Source organism: Teleopsis dalmanni, chromosome 1 (genome assembly GCF_002237135.1).
Source record: "Teleopsis dalmanni isolate 2A chromosome 1, ASM223713v2, whole genome shotgun sequence".
NCBI classification, from domain to species: Eukaryota; Metazoa; Arthropoda; class Insecta; order Diptera; family Diopsidae; genus Teleopsis; species Teleopsis dalmanni.
The window spans coordinates 80,965,188-80,985,674 of record NC_051846.1 but is presented as its reverse complement, the minus strand read 5'-3'; the positions used below and the strand labels follow the sequence as shown (position 1 = coordinate 80,985,674).

The window sequence follows — 20,487 nt, the reverse complement described above, 5'->3', positions numbered from 1 at the left end:
GAGAGTTTCTTACTATTATGTAAAAGTTGGAAATAAACCAAAAACAAAGTCATTATTGCAATTTTATACTAGCAAATGGTAAAAGTAAAGAAAAAAATTAAAGAAACTTGAAGTGAAAAATAATATTTAGAAATGAATTAATGTGTGATTAAAGATTTGATTCAAATATCATTTTTTAAACGATCTTCTGAAAAAAAGGTTTTAATTCATAAAATGAATAGACCAACTCCAGATAAGTCGCCGTTTTCCTACAGCTATTTACCATAAAAACCAGTGGATCACAGGCTGCGAACATTTAAATAAATTGTTTCGTTGGTCTTGTACGCTATTTTCTTGTGGAAAGGACAAAACTCAGGAGTAGGGGGAATACGTTATAATTGGAACTCATTTTTGATCAAATTGTGAACACCTTGCCAAAAAGCTGACGCCTCGCTACTGACCCTGATATCTCTAAATTATTAAAAAACATTATTAAAAACAATCGTCTTTTGCTAGAAAATCGAATTAGACGTTTCATCAATAATTTAGCGTTGTATGCGAGACTATAATATGGTTGTAGTTTTGTACTTTTGAATTAATTTCTCTCCTTATTTTAGATGGCGTCAACACATCCAAAATCTATAATACTTATTTACTGTAAATTAAATTGCGGACTAAATATAGCATCTTTTAAAATTGTTTACTAATTTAGTTGGCCATTCCAAACGTAAGTTATCGTTGACTGCGTCTAGTAGCTTCCGCTAGCCAGCCCGATCAGTGGCTTGCTGTCGCTAGTTGGTATTAGCGAGTATCTTCATGTTGTTGATCAAATGAACTTTCTACCATGTTTTCCACCAACAGGTACCGAATTAAGCACCTTTTTTGATGGGTACCGAATGAAACACCTTTTTTTAAGAGAGAATTTTCTTTCACTCGCAAGAATAATCAAAGATGTGTGTAGCCTGGCATTATGATGGAACATATTCTATTTTCTGTTGGGCAATTTTTTGATCGGATTTTCTTGATTATTTTATTCAAGCCGCCGAGTTGTGAGCAGTAGAGGACCGAATTAACCTTTACACCAGGCTAAAGCAGGTCGTTATATACAATTCGCTTCCAATTCCACCAAATATCTAACGTAGCCGTGTTTGCCGACAATCAATCTAAGCTTTGAGGTCACCAGCTTTAGACCATAATCACTTACGTTTGATATTATTGTATTTAATCCCATTTTGTATCGATCGTACCGATTTGTTTCAAAAATTTAACATTTCATTGCGTTTCAGTCTGTACTTTTTTAATTATTCTAAAATGTGAAGTGATTTATATTTAATGCCTCCGCCATCTTCCGACAGCTTGCATGCCGATCTTGCTCCACTAGTTGCAAAATGTCATCGCATTTTTAATGAAAATAAATGGGGAATACTTTTTGTATCAACTTATATAAGATAGATGGAGTAACAATCTCTGCGGATGCACATTTATAGTATGTGAGATTTAGAACAAACTCTATTTTGAAATCGATTTGTGAGTACCCTAAATTATGAAAATTCATTAAAATATATGAATAGATATTATGAAGATGACCAATAATCAATAATGTTAAAAAGTTAATGAAAAAAAGTCTTATTTATATATGTTTACATAATGTATTTATTTATTAGAAAAGTGATATATTACACCAATCGTATCAACACTCGTTATTTTATTCTTATTCGTACATCAAATTTTAAACACTAAATCAATCCCTAACCCAGTACCTAACTGCAAATAATTATCAAAAATAAGGAGTAATAATAATAATTTACGTTGACCACAGGTAAAAGTATGTATCTTGCCAGTGAGGGATATATTCCTTCAGAGGAGACGCAATCATTCTCACCAATGGTATATTATTGGCTACGAAATCTAGCACACGTTCAATTCGCCTTTGTGTGTATCGTTCATAGAAGGGTGAACGTGCAAGATATAACAATAGGTTAACGCTTCTACGTGATAATTCCAGTTTCTGTTCCTTGTTCATCAATTCACGATTTTTATAATAGAGTCGTATACTCAATAAGTCTAATAATAATGAAACTGTGTATTGCTTCCATCGCTTTTCACCAAACACACCGATAGCAGCTAGATGTATTAGTGGTTTTGCTATATATAAATACTCCGCTTTTAATAGCGCTTGCGATTTATCTGTATTAAAATCAATTGTGCGGCATTCATTCAGTGCTTTTTCTTCTTTTAACACACTTAAGCTTCTATACTGCAAAGGTGGAGCTCCTTCAACTTTGCGTATAACGCGTCCAGATCGCTTAAGTTGTAATGTGATGCTATGTTCCTCTACAAGGTTTTTACTACCATTCGCATTTGCTATGCCATTACTTCTAAGCTGCTGTTGTTGTTTTTTCATAACACGTCTATTCAAACTTGGTAACGCTGGTGATCTTATTATTTTGTCAGTGGAATGTTTCAGTATAAAAAAACGTCCAGCAGCTTTTACGAATTGAATTAAAGCAATAAATATCCATTTACCCCTGTTTCCAAAAATACGTTTCGCAGATATTTCAATAAACACTTCACTATATTCTAACGTGGTTAATATGACCTTTAACCGATAGCAAGTGCTATTACTTTTCGGTGAGTTTTGCTCGACATGAGGCTGCGACTGAGCAATAATGCGATCATTGTAAAGTACTAACATATTGGATAGAGTGTATATTAACTCGGACACAACATTCGAATCCGAAATGCGACCTACGATATAGAAAAAATCGTAGATGTTCAATAATATTATTTGCTTAATAATTTTTTACCTGCAATAAAATACGACACCCATTTCGACGTTGTTTCCAAATCGCATACTATGTCGGGATTAGACGCAACCCACTTTTCGTAGGATAGTATAAGATTTTTTAAACTATTCATTATACTCAATTTCTTATTCTAATTCTATGGATATATATATTTCTTATAATAATCTTATCAAATTATGCACTAAGGCCTTAATAATCTACATCGGAATAAAAATCACTGCTGGTAAATTGCTAACAGTGTTGGAAAAGCACAAAAAACTGTTAACATTGTTACTAACAGAAATTTAATTCCATTAAACATGTTTATACTTCATTATACGCAATCATAAATTAGCGTTTATTGCAAATTGATGTTTTTATTTAAATTAGCCCGTGTGCGAGTTGGAGTAAATTGAAGTAAAGTTAATTAAAATTTCCTAGAAATTTTTTGCATTTTTGCATTTTTTGCACTGCACTTATGTAAATATTTATTTATTTATTGTTTGCACTTATTTATTATTTTTGGTTAAAAGTTTTTAAATTTATTTGTTTATTTGTTAAGCATCTTTTAAAATTTTCACAATGGTAGTATCTAATTTACCTAATTTTTATCTAATTTACCCTACTCGATATTCTGATAAATACGAACATTCGCCAGCATACCGAAATAATTTACTATTTCCCTCAATTTACTCGAACTCGCACGCGGCCTTACTAGTAAATATATAGGAATATATAATGAATAAAAACTTGTAATACAAGCAAAAGCACTACATTGTTATATCAAAATTTTAATTTCTTAAATTCATCAAAAAAAGTCCAGAAATGACAGAATTAAAATTACTTTTTTTCAAATTAATACTTAACAATAAAGGATGAATAAAAGAAAATAATTGATCTTGTTCAAAATAGCAACTTTTTTCAATTTTACATTTTATAATATAATATTCACCACTCATACTAATAAAAATCCAGAAATGTTTTTGTCTTCTTAATAAAGTTAAAGAAAGCGTTTTTTATATGTTCCTATTGCTCTTCTTATATTGTTTGCATTTTCTTCGCTTTCCATGATAATTGAAATTTAATTAATTTCTACTAACAATTCAAAGCTAAAAACATCTGTCAACAATTGAAATGTAAATATGTAAACAAAAGCTCTTCTAAAACTTCCACAGAACTTTCTGACACATAGGCCGTGTGCGAGTTCGAGTAAATTGATGATAAATTGAGGGAAATAGTAAATTATGTCTGTATAGCAGCGAATGTTGATATTTATCGGAATATGGAGTACTGTAAATTAGATAAAAATTAAGTGCATTAGGTGTTATCAATTTAAAAATTTTATGAGATGTTTAATAAATAAATAAATAAATTTAAAAAGTAAATAAATTTAAAAATAATAGTTAAGTGCAATAAATAAATATCTACATAAGTGCAGTGCAAAAAATTCCTAGGATATATCAATTTACTTAACCTCAATTTACTTCAACTCACACACGGCCATAAAAGCTATTTCACATGAATAAATCAACTTATGCCAATTGGAACGACCAAATTTTAATTTGATTAATATAACTTGATTTAGTTGCAGTGAGAATGTGGTATAAAACTTATTGGAAATATAATTTAAGGCTTGTGTGAACATAGCATATGACAACATTGATTTTTTAGAACAATTTTTTAGTACTAATTTAGCATAAATTGCAACACTGGTTATTGTTTGTCAAAAACAGCAGCTCACTTTCACTTACCCGGCAATCGTTAAAGTGGCAGGTTGAATTGATTTGCGAGAGTGCGTGCGAAGACTTTAAATACGAAAATTAATAGTGAAATATAGTTAAGAAATTGTTAAATTCAATAAAAAGAAATTAATACAGAACAAAGGTTCTTCATACAAATATTTACAACTTTTCCGAAAGTAGTTGTTTAATAAAAGTGGTGTTGCGCAACTCCACTGTCCATGCTGTGTTGATACTGTTACTTACGTCCAACGTGTTGCGGTTATAATTTTAATTAATAATTCTTTTCTATTAAAATGAAAAAACGTTTAAGTAATCGCGATTTACAAGAAGATTCGCCGAATAATGAAAGAAGTGTAAATGTGGGTGTAACCACAAACATAAAATCTGGTGCGGCAAGTGCGCCAACCACTCCCACCAAATCGCGCTCCCAGACAAAAAACATGAGCTTAGATAAAATGGCAGAAACTTTTATTATCGTAAACGAACGTCCTGTAGATGATATATCATTAGATTTCTTCTACAAGCCACATACGATTACATTATTAGCCGTTTCAATTTTAGCTGTCATGTATTTCGCCTTTATAAGGTAAATAGACTCTAGTTTAAGGTATAGATATTGATTTTTTTAGTCTCAACAAATTCGCCGAGCTTCATTTCTTAAAGATATAATTCATTATGTTAGGTTTATGATATAAGTAACATAAATGAACTTAATTTTTTAGACATATTCTTGAGGTTCCTTTGGGTATATACAAAATCGTGTAAATATGTAAAAATGTTTGTCTGATGCAAACAACTCACTATCATGACATGCTATCCATGCCATGTCTTACGTTTTTATCTATCCGCTTTGATTGCCGTTCCACACAAGTATAATCAAAACAAAATACAAAACTGCATTGGGCTCGAGCAATGCGCATGGCCATTCATACCCATATTTTGATAATCTGTATTATGGAGGCGCCACATAACATCTTTTTTTTTTGGTTTGCAGAAGCACTTTCGGACAAATATTGTGTTAGTTTCTGATACGCGATTTTTACAAATCGTTCCACTAAATTATAGTTAATTAAAAATAAATAAGTTTTTATAATAATATTCTTATGGACTAAATGGACAATTTTTTCACTGTATTCAAATCTTATATAAAAGCATAACAATTCTAAAATAATTGGCATGCCAATCAACATTTTCAAGGAGTTTCTAAAATGGATACGTAAGTGTGGAACCATTAGGAAACTGAAATTAAAAGAATCAAAAAAGTGTAGTGTCGTGTACATAACGTGTGGGCCATTAATTTATGGATAAGCCACCAAAGTCCATGTTATAATATATTTCTGTTGTTTTTTTCTTTTTTATTTAATTTAATATTTTTTTATTACAATTAACTTTTTTATTTCAAAATTATCCTCTTTACACCACGTGTTTTATAAAATTGCTTCAAATTAACTTAAATCAATTTAACAGAACGAAATTAGCAGCAATTTTATCTGTCGGTCAAGAGGTTCTTTGAGATACGACCTTACATCACGTCATTTATTACTTCAATCAAAAAAGTGAAAGAATTTAGTTAATTTCAACAAATTATCAGTTACCAGAATGGTTTTAATAAGTAAGATATGTTCTCTAACTTTTAAACACAAAGAAAGTACCGATTTGCACTCAAAATGACAAATCCAAGAGATATTTACTAGAATCAAGAAACAAAAAAATCATATAGGATATGTATTGTATTAAATATTATTATATTTAATTATTAATTTAGTTCCAGTAAAAATCATAAAAATGATATCTTAAAATCAAAAAAAAATACCTTAAAATCTATATTTTAGTATTCATTTAATTCAGTATTCATTTAATATTATTTAATCCTTAATATGTTGTTTCTACTCAAAAGGCTTCGGGAATTATAGGCGTACAGAATTAATTTATTTCTTACCTTGCAAAAAATTGTTTGCAGAACAATTCCCCATTTAACACATATCGTTTCCTTGTAATCAATCTCTGAACTGAAGTACCTACTGTTCTCTTTAATTTCTGTATTATTTGTATTCCTTGCATAAGTTTATTCATCATTATTTAGCAAATCTAGCAGTTATATTAGTTTTTGTCCTTTTTACTTACTTAGCCAGTAAGAAATTCGCTTCAGATGCTGATTACAGGAAGACTGACAAAAGCATTTTTAATTTTTTTTGTGTCGTGGACTATAGAACTGTCATCTGCATTTGTGTTATATAGCTAGCAATTATCGTTAATGTCTATAACAGTTTTCTATTTTAAAAACTCATGGTTTGTTATATTAAACTTTAAAATAATAATCTCAATAATGCAACTGCAGGAAATTCCGTTTTAAATCTGTTGCACAAACGATACTTAAGTGTTGAAAGATATCTCTTTGATATTATAATTCCACATTAATTATATATTAATAGCCCAATGGGCGAATAGAACTAAGTAAATGCTTATAATCAGCGATGTAATAATCATTAATGGCGCAACGATCCTAGTTGAATCTTGGGCTCCTTAATCTCCAATATAATGTAACTATCTTGATTGGACCTAACTTACTTCGTTCAATCGACCTTTCGACTATTCCCCTTCATTGAAGTAGTCAGGTTTCTCCATCTGGACCCGGGTTAAAGTTCAATTTAAATCCCATCAACCTAATCCCCTTATCACCATTACCCTACGCCTAACCACTACGCATTCACTTCCCCACCAGTGTAATAGTCGCGTATATCCTTTTATGTTATCTGCTTATGGGTCCCAGCGGGTTACAACAACAACAACTATATTGATTCGCTCTGTATTGAAACTAGTATTGTCTTGAGACATTGAAATAAAATAACAAATTTGGAAAAACTAATTTAATTAAGAAGAAACAGTTGTCCTTGTGCAGATTATTTAAATATTGTAATATATTGTTATATACAATATGTGATTTTTTAATATAATTGAAATATTATTTTATTTCATTAGGTCGAGTTATTATTATGTTAAATAAAATGTATAATATTTTGTTCTCCTTAACTACATTCTATACACAATCATATTAAGTTTCATTGTTATTAACATTTAAAATTGTACAAGCTTCAGATTAACCTATTATTATATATCTGAACGTGATTGTTCTTTGTGTAATCGTCATGAAATGGAAAATATATGTCATATTAGTGGAGTATGTCCGATTTTGAAAAAACTAGTCATCTTTTTTTTATAAAGCACTTGTGTCCGAAGAAGAATTTAAAGTCTTATTAAATGGTAGAAATACCATTTATTTATTTTATTGAAATTTGGCTGACCATACAACGCTGTTTCGAGCATTGCCGAGTACTTATCATCAGTGGTCTTAGGAAATATTCGAATTTCTTAATTAGTTAAAGTTCATATATAATTTGTTTGGACTGCAAGTGCCAGGCCTATCAAATGAGAACTAATTAAGAAATTCGACCACTGATGATTAATACTTGGCAATACGCGTTACTCTAGCCAGGAAAATATTCATATTTAATCAAAATTATTTAAATCAATGTTTTTGCTGTCTTTTCCATTTGTTGGATTTATTCTTATCTTTTTAATAGTCACTGACGTTTTATATTCATTCCTTATTTACATTGCAATACAAAATTATAATCTTTACAGAGCCATCACAAAATGCATATCATTTATATTTTTTCAAAAACAAAATTAGTGATTAAAATGGAGTAGTATCTATCAGCTAAAAATACTATCATTGTAACACCTTATTAAACATTTATCATGAAGACTTCCACAAGGTAGATATCCGAGTAATTATTCCATATAATGCATATATTATTATATATGTAGTTATCGTATTAGTTGTTTTGGACCGAAAAACATTTGTCTTAGAAAACTTGTTAGATTTTTATTTCCAAATTGCATAACGTAAAAAAAGCGCCAAATTTAGACACGTGCGTTGCGTCTAGATTCCATATTCGATGTAAACTATTTGCTATCTTTCCTCATTAACCAATTAAAGAAGCACGGAAATCTCATTACATTTTTAAATCGAATGTCATTTTATTGTAATAAATAATTTTTTTTTTCTTTATCTTATCAGTCGAGGCTACTACTGATGATTGTCGTGTATATCACGCGATATTTTTGGCAGCCTCAGGTTACTAACCTCTTCACACCGAACAATTAGATTATAATGTGTGTGTGGGCTGGTGTTGATTTCTGTTAGTGTATGCCTTGAATTCTATTATTATAAATAATTGTATAGTTGGCAATAAAATTGTATAACATGTACGGATGCAGAAAAATAGAACTAGAAATGCCCTCGCAACTATTGTCCAAATAAAAAGTAAATTCTTAAGTCCACGGAACGTATATAAAAAAATTTAATTTTTAGCTTAATATAATTCTAATATTTATTAAAACAATTTTATTTTAATAAAATTACGCTTTAGTTTAAAATATTTAAGTAATAGGTTTATAACTTAAATTGAGTATTTTAAATTTAATGAATAATTTTATATAATAAAATTCCCAATAAATTTGTTATGTCTTTCGATTTAAGTTTTATATTTTAAATGAATTTACAATCAATTATATATCAAATATACATTCTATTAATATTATTATACCGTTATTAAGTAATTATATATTCTATTATTAAGAATATCAGTTATTCGTTCTCGTTAAACGTGATTGTATGAATAGACTATTTGCAGTTTGTGAACTTTAGAACTTTGTAACCATCATAAAAGATAGGTATTATCTATGGTGTTACGTTCTCTGATTTTGTTCCTTTCATTATTGATTTTTTTTCCATTAAAATTAAAGTATATTAACAAATATATTTCTTTAAATACTTTTTCTTATATTGACTGGAAGTATTTCTGATGTGCTTACAGAGCACCCAATAGTTAATCTTTATCAGAGTTCCAAAAACTAATTGTAATTTTGAGCTTATTGATAATATAAAGTATTTAAATAGAAAGCGTTAGTATGTGCTCATAACTGATAATGTTGAGTTTATTTAGTTCTTTTTCTAATTCGAAAAACTTTTATCTATAGTAACACTGCATGTATTTGAAATTTCATAATTTATTACCTAATTTGCAAATTCTATTTTACGTCAATTTAAAAAAGCATTAACATCAAACCAATTAAAATGGAGCCACTCGTCACTTACGACGACCAAAAACAATTATATCCAACAAGATCCTTACCCATGTATGTTATTCGTCTATCTAATTCCTTTCATGTTATCTGCTACATAGATCTCCATAGGCTATAGCAACAACAACACATGGTGCTTTTAATAAGTTTTACCTGCTCTAAAGGGTTAATTAATATTAACTAATATCAATATCACAGTCTTGCGAGAACCTTCTAATATATGTGAAATTCTAGTTGATTTCTTTTTTTTTAGTCTTATCAAACAAATGTGTACCGCTATCGAATTTTTTGACATATGCTGACTGTAATCTAAATTCTAAAGCTTTCCAAAACATCTCAACTTATTAGTATATTTATTTAATTTTAATTTTGTTCCTTATTAGTTTCATATAGCGCTAATATCGTTAAAAAAATTTTAGACAACTAATTTGATTGATATGTTAAGATTTCTTCATTTTAGCTGAAGTTCAAGTCTTATATAATTGCACAAAAAGTTTATTGAAGAATGAAAAAAAGAAACGTCAGAGTGTACTCTATACACCTGATTTAATGTTAAATAAAAGGGTCTATTAATTTAACATTGGAGTCTTCATTACGAATATCCCACGTATGTTAATATTGTCTAACTTAAAACCACCACTGGTACTAGAATTGATGTCTTCATTACGAGTATCGTGTTATTATTGTCGAATTTAAAACTACCACTGATACTAGATTTGATATTAGATTGATTCTAGATCTTTTTCCACTGGAAATATGACGAAACTCTTTTTAGCACAAATTTATGCTATATTTTAGACAGCTTGCTTGACTCCATTTTCGAGAAGAAATAACACGAATGATTCATCGGCATCTACAGTAACAGTCAAACTGCACTTGTTAACCCATCAAGTTCAATGTGAGGTTTTAGTGAACATATGACGAAGGTTAACAAATATGAAAATTAGGTCCAGTATCACATTCTCGGCGTTAGCTCTGCAGAATTCCTTCGCTAGATAGAAAACTTAGTGGGCTCTGTCCATAAAAAAACGTAATCTGGAATAGAAATTTCTAAGATAACGAAAGTCATTTTAAAAAAGAAAACTAATAATTTTTCAATTGAAAAAAAATTACTTTAGGGTACAGGTCGGAATCATCACAGGGCACCACATGGACACCATAGTTATCTTCATACATCTAGCATGTCATTCATGTCTCGTGTATATACATACACGTCTGTTGTCTGTTGTTGTCCAGAAATTGTGAGAAATGAAGATGAAGATTATGAGACTATGATGTTTCGTGACCTGACACTATCTTCTAGGATTCATTTCGAAAACTAAAACATTTAAGTTGAAGCAGCAGTTTTTTTGGCTATTTAAAATTTCTTTACTGTATAAATTATTCTTATTGTTCGGTGTAGTTATTGTTATTAAATATACTTATTCCGCGTTTTATACGATCACTAAAAAAGATTTTTCAATTTCATTTAAAAATTTGTTAAAAATATGTTTCAGGTAAAGTTTTCAGTTTGTTGAATTTATATAAAAGAACTAGTCTCATTTATAGACAATCGTAGAGTGCAGTATAAAAAACAATTTGTTGATGAATGAATTCAAAAGAAAGTTATTTATCTTTAGTTATCTTAGATAATTTAGACATGAAACAATTTCAGTTTGAAGGATTTGATAATCCAAGATTTATAAATTTTGGACTGTAATAAAAAAATTTATAGTTACCACACTGTCTGCACAATAATGGTATCGTGTTATTAAACGAACGAGCTTTAGCTGCATCAACCAGCTTCCTCCATTCTACTTTGCATGTTATTTTAGAACTCAAATTCTGGATATCCCTTTTTTCTGATGTCAATCAGGTTGTCGAGCTATCTAATACGTTGTCTACCTCTGCTGCTGTATTCCCTTTTGTGATCTATCTTCTGGTATTTTCATGACGTGCCCGATCCATCTTAAGCGCTGCGACGGATGGGTCGATAAAACCTTCTCAGCATTTTTCTTTCGAAAGCTCTAATGACATATATAATCTGTAGATAAATTAATCTTTTTAGTTTGGTATTTTATTTAATTGATATTAATAGAAAATAAAAAAAATATGTATAAAAAATGTAATGCGAATTGCGCCGGATCTATAAATTACTCAACATTTCTTAGTTACTACGTTGTACCGGACTTTCTTATCAACAAAAGAAATGTTTAATATCGTACGATTATGACAGCTCATACCCCCGAGAAGATGTAATAGATCCGCTTTGTGAAATTCTACCCTCACAACAAAGAACACTTAAGTCTCGCAAAATTATTAAAATCACAATAGAAATATTTATTTTTATTTTGCTGATAACAAGTTATTTCGTCATACTGATAGCAACTAGACTGTCTTAGTTACTTATACGGAGCTAAAAACAACACAAAAATAGACTTTGCACACGCTTCTTCGCCTATTATTCACCATTTCCATTTCTCTTCCATATTGTATGTTATCATCGTATGACTTGTTTGCTAACGTTTAGTGCGTCCCGTGAGAACTAAACTAAATGCTTTATTTAATTAGAAAGCAAATTGATTATGTTGTTTTTATTCGATAGGCAATTCAATTTTGTTTTGTATTTTAGTCATGAAATATTGTGATTTAATTAATTCAATACACTTATTGGCAATTTATTTGCTCTTACTCAAATTACAATATTCATTTTCTAAGAGCTATATGAAATCTACTTTACTTACAAAGTTGGCAAAGCTCATCTAATATAAATAATTAAATTTCACTTCAATAGTTTGTTATTTATATAATGTATTATACAATATTTCAGGGGGTCAGTAGCAAAACGAAATAAACGTCAGATCCGTGAGAGATTCTATTGTATAAAAAATGGTCAAAACAACATGCGTATCCTAAAGCACGATGAGCCTCTTTCTTATTTTAATGTTAAATGAGATGCATGATACTGAAAGGTTCTATCTGTAATATTGATGCAATCATAAAATATCCTATCAGATTTATATAATCTGAGAGCGGAACCAGCCTACATTCCTTTTGATAGATGTTTTGCATTTATAACAAATTCGAACTGAGAATTTACTAATATCAAACGAGAATATGAGTCGAATCGTCAGCTTATTATGCCCGTCCTGGGCCTAATACTTGTACCTTGATATTTTGTGCAATTGAATGAAAACTATTGGTACCATAAAAGTTAGTGCCAAAATAATTTTTTTACCTCATTTCTTTTATTTCCCTTAAAAATGTTGAACTTTGGTTTAACTGTAACATTCCAGTACAAATATCATGTCATCAACTATTAACCTTGATTGTGGAAATCACGTGATTTTTTTCGTTATCGAAGCCAAAACTACCATTATGAGGAACCAACCTACCTAAAATTACTTCCGAATACTTTGTACAATTAAAACAAATCTGGATAGTAGTATATAATTATTTATGAACTTCCATAATAAATTTTTTTATCTTCAGATAAAAAATGATTTAATCCGAGAACATTTAATAAAGAACATTGAGTACTGATATTACAATTTAAGGATATCTCCTTGTTTTTGGTTAATCTTTCTTGTTTTCTGCAGTACTTCTACGTTATGGTACAGATTATGATACAGATTATGGTACAGAACAAAGTTAAAAAAAACAATTATTTGTTAAAATACATTAAGCTATGTCCAAAAAGGTACGTTTATTTTCGCAAATCAAATCATTTTTTGTGTATTGATTGCACTGCTATAAATGTAAGTGTTGAATATCACAACATCACAGAAATAAATTTATGCCACAACTGTATGCTATTCTCTAGACCTGGACCTTTACAAGCTTTTTCTGTCTCATTCATATGACATATGTCTCAACAACAAATGGGTAAAAAGTCGAAATCGCAAAACGAGCTTAAGAGCACAGTTAAAACTGAAAAATACTATAGCTCAATATCAAACATACAAGGACTACTTTAAATAAATTTTATAAACTTACAAAAACTAAAAATTCTTATTTTTAATCACATCTCATATAAGTACTGGCATTATGCCTATATCTCAGAGGCTACTACTAAAATAGTTTTTAATACCTTAATCACACAGCGTTTCCAAGATTTATAACGCTATATTAGTGTTTCATATGACGTTATATATCTCAGAGGCTACTACTAAAATAGTTTTTAATACCTTAATCACACATCGTTTCCAAAATTTATTCATTTAAAGTGCCTATCTCGCCGAACTCTTCCTGCACTCTTCCCATAGTATGAAGTGTCTGTCTATTTCTATGAAGAAAGCATTAAAAAGTTTATTATGCAGTTTTACCGTACGACTCCAGTGATAATATGTTTTTCTAAATCGCGCTATTATTATGAAGTAGGAATGTGTTTAACTGTACTAAAATAATTGATATTTATTCTGAACCGAAGAATTGTTCATAGATATTATATTCAACTGTAGTTTTTGCCTGCTATATTATAGCCATTGAGTCCTTAAGCAAAAAAAAAACACCACCAAAATCTTTGTTATTTTAATAAAATATTCTCATCTTTAATCACGGAATTTTATTTTCTTTCGACGATTTTAATATATTCTTTTGATCGGAGGAGTATTTAATAAGAATTATTGTTTATGGAAAATTTGAACATTATAAGCTTTATTGCTAAATTATATCATCGTGAGATCTAATAAAGATAAATGTTTTCTAAAAAATGTGTGACATGTTAAGAGGGCTTCTTTCTTTAATCAATAAAGATAGACACTAAATTTATATATATGTGTATTATGCTTATTTTACATAACTAATATTCTTAAATAATAATGTATATAATGTATAATGTATACAATAATAAAATTACATTTAATATTTCTTATTTGCAGGGACGAAGGAAATTTCGAGGATAATATATGGGCGGGCATGCTATGCGTTGTGTTCTTCTTTTTAATTATTTCGGTTCTGGCGTTTCCTAATGGTCCATTTACGCGACCGCATCCTGCCGTATGGCGAATACTATTTGGTTGTTCTGTACTTTATTTATTGGCGTTGCAGTTTTTTATGTTCCAAAACCACAAAACTATAATGAATATTTTCTACTGGTTGGATCCTAAATTAAAAGATTTCCACATAAATATGGATAAGGTACGCAAAAAAAAAAATTAAATTGTATGAGATAAGTACTTAATTAATTCTGTATAAAATTATTTAAAGGAATATGGCGTTAATTGCTCGGATATTTCATTTGAACGAATAAAAGGTCATTTAGATGTTTTCGCTTGGGGTCATTTTTTGGGTTGGGCATTCAAAGCAGTACTTATACGTCACATGGGCGTATTGTGGGCCATATCAGTAATGTGGGAAATAACAGAAATTGCCTTTGCACATTTATTGCCCAACTTTGTTGAATGCTGGTGGGATGCATTGATTCTGGATGTGTTGCTTTGCAATGGCTTTGGTATATGGGTCGGCTTGAAGATATGCAAAATGCTTGAAATGCGAGAATATAAATGGGCAAGCATCAAGGACATATCATCGACAAGTGGCAAGATAAAACGAGCAGTTTTACAGTTCACACCAGAAAGTTGGACATCAATTCGTTGGTTGGACCCACATTCAACAGCTATGCGATTTGCCGCAGTTTGCCAGTTAGTCATCTTTTGGCAGGTGTGTAGAACAAACATATTAAAATAAAACTATAAATATGTTTGTATGTGTTTTATTCACTAAATAGTATTTATTTATTTTTTATTAATTTTGAATTATTATTTTAGGTCACTGAATTAAACACATTTTTTTTGAAACACATATTTGAAATGCCACCAGATCATTATATCGTTATTGTCCGCTTAATATTTATTGGTTTGTTTGTCGCACCATCAGTAAGGTGAGTCAGTGTTAGTCATATTTGTATCTTAGCAATTACTTATTTATATATTAATTATTTTCTTTATATGCAGGCAATATTACACATACGTTACAGATTCAAGGTGTAAGCGCGTTGGTACACAATGTTGGGTTTATGGTGCCATTATGGTTTCCGAAGCAATACTTTGCATTAAAAACGGCAAAGAATTATTCGAACGCACGCAAGCTGTTAACATAGTCCTTTGGCTTACAATACAAGTTGTTATATCTGTGGCATTTGTTTATGGTTGCGTGTTATGGCAGGTATGTATAGCGATAAGTGCTTTTTTTTATAATTTTTTTAATGCTTTAACTTTACTATATATTTTTTTTAGCGCATGCAAGAAAAACGTAAGATGAGTGCATCACATTCTAACTCACCAGTTAAGGAACAAGAAAACATAGAAGTAAAAGGATCAGGGCAACTAAAAGGTGAGACCTGTTTTGAATATGTTCTCGGTTCTAATTTTTTGTTATATTTCTCTAATTGGTGTTTAATACTAGAAAATTAGAGCAGTTATATTAGTTTTTATTTAATTTCAGTTTTTTACGGAAAAATTAATAGGTTCCCTAAAGTTCTCTTTATCTATTAGTAATGTAAGAACTATACTTTATATTTTTTTACAATGCTTCTGTTTTTAATGTGCATAGTATCATTTCAAGCACCTAATCTATAAATTATTTAACATAAATATATAAATTTTTTGTTTTCTGTTATGCTTAAACCAGGACCTATCTATTATGTGCATCCGAAAATCATAGCACACGCGCAAGGAAAACTTAATAAAACTATTAAAAAAGATGTTCATATCGAAAATACTCCTTACGATATAAAAATAAAAATAGTATAAACCTTCGAAATTGTACTTAAAAAAATAAAATAATTTTCATTTAAGATTTCACTAAGAAAAGTATATATTTTTTATAGACAATAATAAGTTATTATGATTAAATTATAGATTAAATAACTACTCAGATGCTTTTAAAACGCTGTCAACTTTTAATGAAATTGTATAACTCCTATACTATTAAAAAATAATAAGTTTATTTTTTGCACAAACTTCACAACCTTTCATTTATGTTATTACTTTTATTTTTACTTAAATATAATTCATTATATTTATCACGGTTTTTTATATTTTTAACCACATATTTAATTAAAAAATTGGAAAAAGGTTGTATGCTTTTATATGTAATTTATATATTATTATATTATATTATTATTATCTAACTGCTAATTTATTACATACCATATGATTTATATATTTAATTGGCTTATAATAACGCAATAATTTTCTTGTATTTTATTATTTTTAATTCACTGAACTTTGAACTAATCTACTTATAAGAGTATAAAATTTAATTATATTATTAAATATTTTGTTTTTTTAAATATTTAGTTATATTTAATGTATAATTTTTCTTTCTATTTTGACACTATATAGAAATTGCAAATCTACTTCCAAAAATTTTCTCATCAATTCAATTATGTTATATATATGGCGTTTGCGATTTTTAACCTGGAGTAATTTTTTCAATCGAGATGTTCTTTTAAATCACTTTTAATGCAATTTTCATTTTCGATTGGTGAATCTGGGGCAAAATTAACCTAGTTTTCTAATTTTTCTCTTAATTAACTCATAAAATAAATTATTTATCAAATAGAAGGATCGGCCTTGTTTTACAGCTGCGTTGCTGATGGCAAGGCTCCTTAAACTATTTTCAAGCACCTTCAATCATGTCATTTCTTAACGTTTAAAAGAATAGTACATCAGGTCGATAGATATACATAAAGATATCCATATCAAGAGTTAACCTATATACATACACGATAAGGGATTGAAACATTTAAATCATATCTGACAAACAACTCAACTTTACTTATTTTGTCTACCTTCTGGAAACAAAAATTAGAAACTTCTCGCCATGTAGTTAGTGAACTTAGATATTAAGTTCTCAAATACAATCAAGTGGTTACCAATGCAACATCTTCCAAGATATCACTTTAATCTCACCTAACTCGAAAACCTTTATATTAATATATAATATATATTAATAAAACTTGAAACCTCCTGAAATACCTATTCTTTGTTTCCAAAACCATAAATGTTGTTGTTGTTGTAATCCGCTGAGATCTGCTTGTACACACCTTTTAGGATGTATCGAACGGTACTTGGTCGTAGTTGGTACTTGGCTATTAATACAAACAACAACCAATCAAATATGTCAATCTTACACCTAATACACCTAATATGATATAAATAAATTTTCCATAATACCATTAATTATAAAATAATTTCATTTTCCAGTGTCCATAATCCTAATATTCAGGGTACCGAAAAAAAGAAAAAAGTAAAAATTGTGAATGTCGTAACAGACGTCTTCAATATTGTAAAGTAATTCTAACGAATCGAAACCTACCCAACAAAGGTAATATGTTTCATATAATCATATGTAACCGTTATCACAGAGTGAGACTATTTTTCTATATCAACTTTCAGTAATATAGTTAGTTGATGTTGTTCTCGTTATTTTCCCTTCATCTAATAATGAAAACTTTAGATGTAAGTGCTTTATTTTGAAAAGAAAGATCTATGTCAAGTTTTTTATAGTGAGTTCATTTGTCGACTAGTATTGGTAAAATAATACTATTGTTTAAATGATCTAAACTATTTAAGTTACTTAAAGTGGTGATTGCCTTGAAAAAGAAACTCTGTGGCATGTCTTACCAAATATTATACATTTTTATTTATTTTATATATTTGATCGATTGTTTTTCATTTCTTCAAAAGCTGATTGTATAATAGAAGCGTATAAAGTGATTGCAGTATTTTACTATATATTTAAAATTTAAATGGGGTATATCAAGCAAAATTGGTCTCTATGTTTAGTCATATTTTCCAAATAATAAATATAGCATTAATAATTAACAATATTGAAGTTATAAAAATTTATCCGATATATATTATAATTATAAGATCTCGTCATATTTTAAAAAGTTCACTTCAAACCTATATAAATCCATCATTAGTTTTGTTTTTTTTTTTACTATTTTCTTAGAATAGAATAGGACACTGGTTCTTAGCAAAGTGGATCACTGTGTGAATACTAAAGAGAAATGTTTCTTATCGTTGTTGTCTGTCTCTCTCTCTCTCTATAATTTGTACTCATTCACTATATGTTATAGTCGTTAAAAAACTGTTAGCAGAGACTGACGCTAAACCGGAGTTTTGTGTAGTATTATTTTTCACACACTGCGACCATGGCTGATCTTTCGTCTTAGATAAAATAAGAATGGCTTACACTCGGATTAAAGCTTTAATTTGTCAGATTAACTTTTTAATACTGCTTGAAGGACCATATAGTCTATTGTGCTAACATTATTGATATATCTTCGGTTCAAGTATATTCTATTGTATTTAAGTTATTAAATAACTGTTAAGTTACACGTAATATAAGATATTTACGAGAATGTGTTTTTTCAAAACTCAAAAATTTTTGCAATTTCCATATAAATAAAGATTTATTATTTTAATATTTAATTATATTTATTTTGAAATTTTCTTCATATTATTTTCGAAAGTATTATGATTTTTATTTTGTTTACTTTTTATCTCTTTTAGGAAAAATTTCACCAAAAAAATCTCCAAAACATGACGTGAAGAAGATTGATTAAACCTAAATTAAGTAGAAATTTAATCGAAACTATAAAGCGATAACCACACGTACTGAATAAATTTAACTTAAAACTTTTAATAAGTTTAATAACAAAAAAAAAGACAAATGTGAACAGTTTAAAGTCCAACGGCTTAAGTTAAATCGTTCGTTCTATACTAAATATTTCGATTTTTTTATTTTAAATAATAAAATAAAGTATTTAGATAAATTGAACTTAATAATTACGCATTTAAAGTAATTTTTAAGAAAATTTATACGTAAGAGAATTAAGCAATTTTATGTAAAAAATTTAGCTAGGATATAAAACATAAACTATTTATATCTTTGAAGAAATACGCTTTTATAGAGATTTTTGAAGTTTAAACTAAAAATTATTTATAAATGAAATTTATTTTATTGGTTGTATATAAATAACTTTTATAAAAAGTTTATATGTACTAAAATTAAAATTTATTGAAAATTATGTAAAAATTCATTTCTTATTCAAGCATATTTATTTATAAATGTGTAATTTTTCATATATTATGAAATGTTTACATTTAAAAATTGTTTTATTTTTAATTTAAATATTATTATTTTTGTTATATTGAATAAATGTTAAATAAACTAATAGTTGATAAAATCAATTTTTAATTTAAAATTATTTTTCTTGTTTCATTGAATTATTGTAATAAATAAAATAAGGTATTGAAACAAATTTTAGTTTAAATAATTTCATTTTTATTTATATTAATATCCAAATAAATTATTACAAAATACATATATATATGTATATAATAAATGGTTTTTAATAACAATAAGCTTTTATTATAATATTGTGTAAAATAGTGTATAAAAATAATGCATTGATTACAAACTATATAATATGTATATAATATATATATTACATCGAAAGACATCTGTTCTCTTACTACCATTCTTTGTTTAATGAAATTGTCATATCAAGATTTCCAAAAAAAAGGATTGATAATCACTTCAACATATAAATTACACAAACAAATAAATTTAAACTAAAAATTGAAAACAATTAATACATAAAAATAAAAGAATTTAATTCCCGAATTTTAATTATTATCCAATAAAAACGAAGGAGAACATTAATAATGAATGAACGATTAAGTGGAGTCTATAGAATTTAGACTTGCAGGAGATTAATAAAATAATTAAATAATATAATAAAAAGAAAACTATAAATCTATATTTGTAAAATTTAAGTAAATATATTAGTTTCATTTTTTCAATTAAACAAAATATTTTTAATTTACACATGCAAA

General features: G+C 28.2%; 2 protein-coding genes across 2 annotated transcripts; one reads left to right on the top strand and one right to left on the bottom strand.

The window, feature by feature from the left end:
* Window positions 1-1,623: 1,623 nt before the first annotated feature.
* LOC119668243 (peroxisomal membrane protein PEX16-like) lies at window positions 1,624-3,005 on the bottom strand. The gene is made up of 2 exons (XM_038077691.1): window positions 2,787-3,005; window positions 1,624-2,727 (listed from the first exon to the last, which is right to left on the bottom strand). Exons 1-2 carry the CDS (start codon window positions 2,896-2,898, stop codon window positions 1,784-1,786), a joined length of 1,056 nt encoding a protein of 351 aa, XP_037933619.1. The 5' UTR covers window positions 2,899-3,005; the 3' UTR covers window positions 1,624-1,783.
* Window positions 3,006-4,522: 1,517 nt separating this feature from the next.
* On the top strand, window positions 4,523-19,386 carry LOC119668242 (phosphatidylserine synthase 1). The gene is made up of 7 exons (XM_038077690.1): window positions 4,523-5,093; window positions 14,515-14,773; window positions 14,843-15,295; window positions 15,403-15,515; window positions 15,589-15,799; window positions 15,871-15,967; window positions 19,159-19,386. Exons 1-7 carry the CDS (start codon window positions 4,801-4,803, stop codon window positions 19,209-19,211), a joined length of 1,479 nt encoding a protein of 492 aa, XP_037933618.1. The 5' UTR covers window positions 4,523-4,800; the 3' UTR covers window positions 19,212-19,386.
* The last annotated feature ends 1,101 nt before the right edge of the window (window positions 19,387-20,487 follow it).

What these genes read in the sequence shown, in the direction of transcription:
- LOC119668243 (XM_038077691.1), bottom strand. Translation starts at nt 2,898, where the DNA reads ATGAATAGTTTAAAAAATCTTATACTATCCTACGAAAAGTGGGTTGCG. An exon ending in GGTGTCGTATTTTATTGCAG is followed by an intron (nt 2,728 to 2,786) that starts GTAAAAAATTAT and finishes TCTATATCGTAG; the next exon opens with GTCGCATTTCGGATTCGAAT.
- LOC119668242 (XM_038077690.1), top strand. Translation starts at nt 4,801, where the DNA reads ATGAAAAAACGTTTAAGTAATCGCGATTTACAAGAAGATTCGCCGAAT. An exon ending in ATGTATTTCGCCTTTATAAG is followed by an intron (nt 5,094 to 14,514) that starts GTAAATAGACTC and finishes TCTTATTTGCAG; the next exon opens with GGACGAAGGAAATTTCGAGG. An exon ending in TCCACATAAATATGGATAAG is followed by an intron (nt 14,774 to 14,842) that starts GTACGCAAAAAA and finishes AATTATTTAAAG; the next exon opens with GAATATGGCGTTAATTGCTC.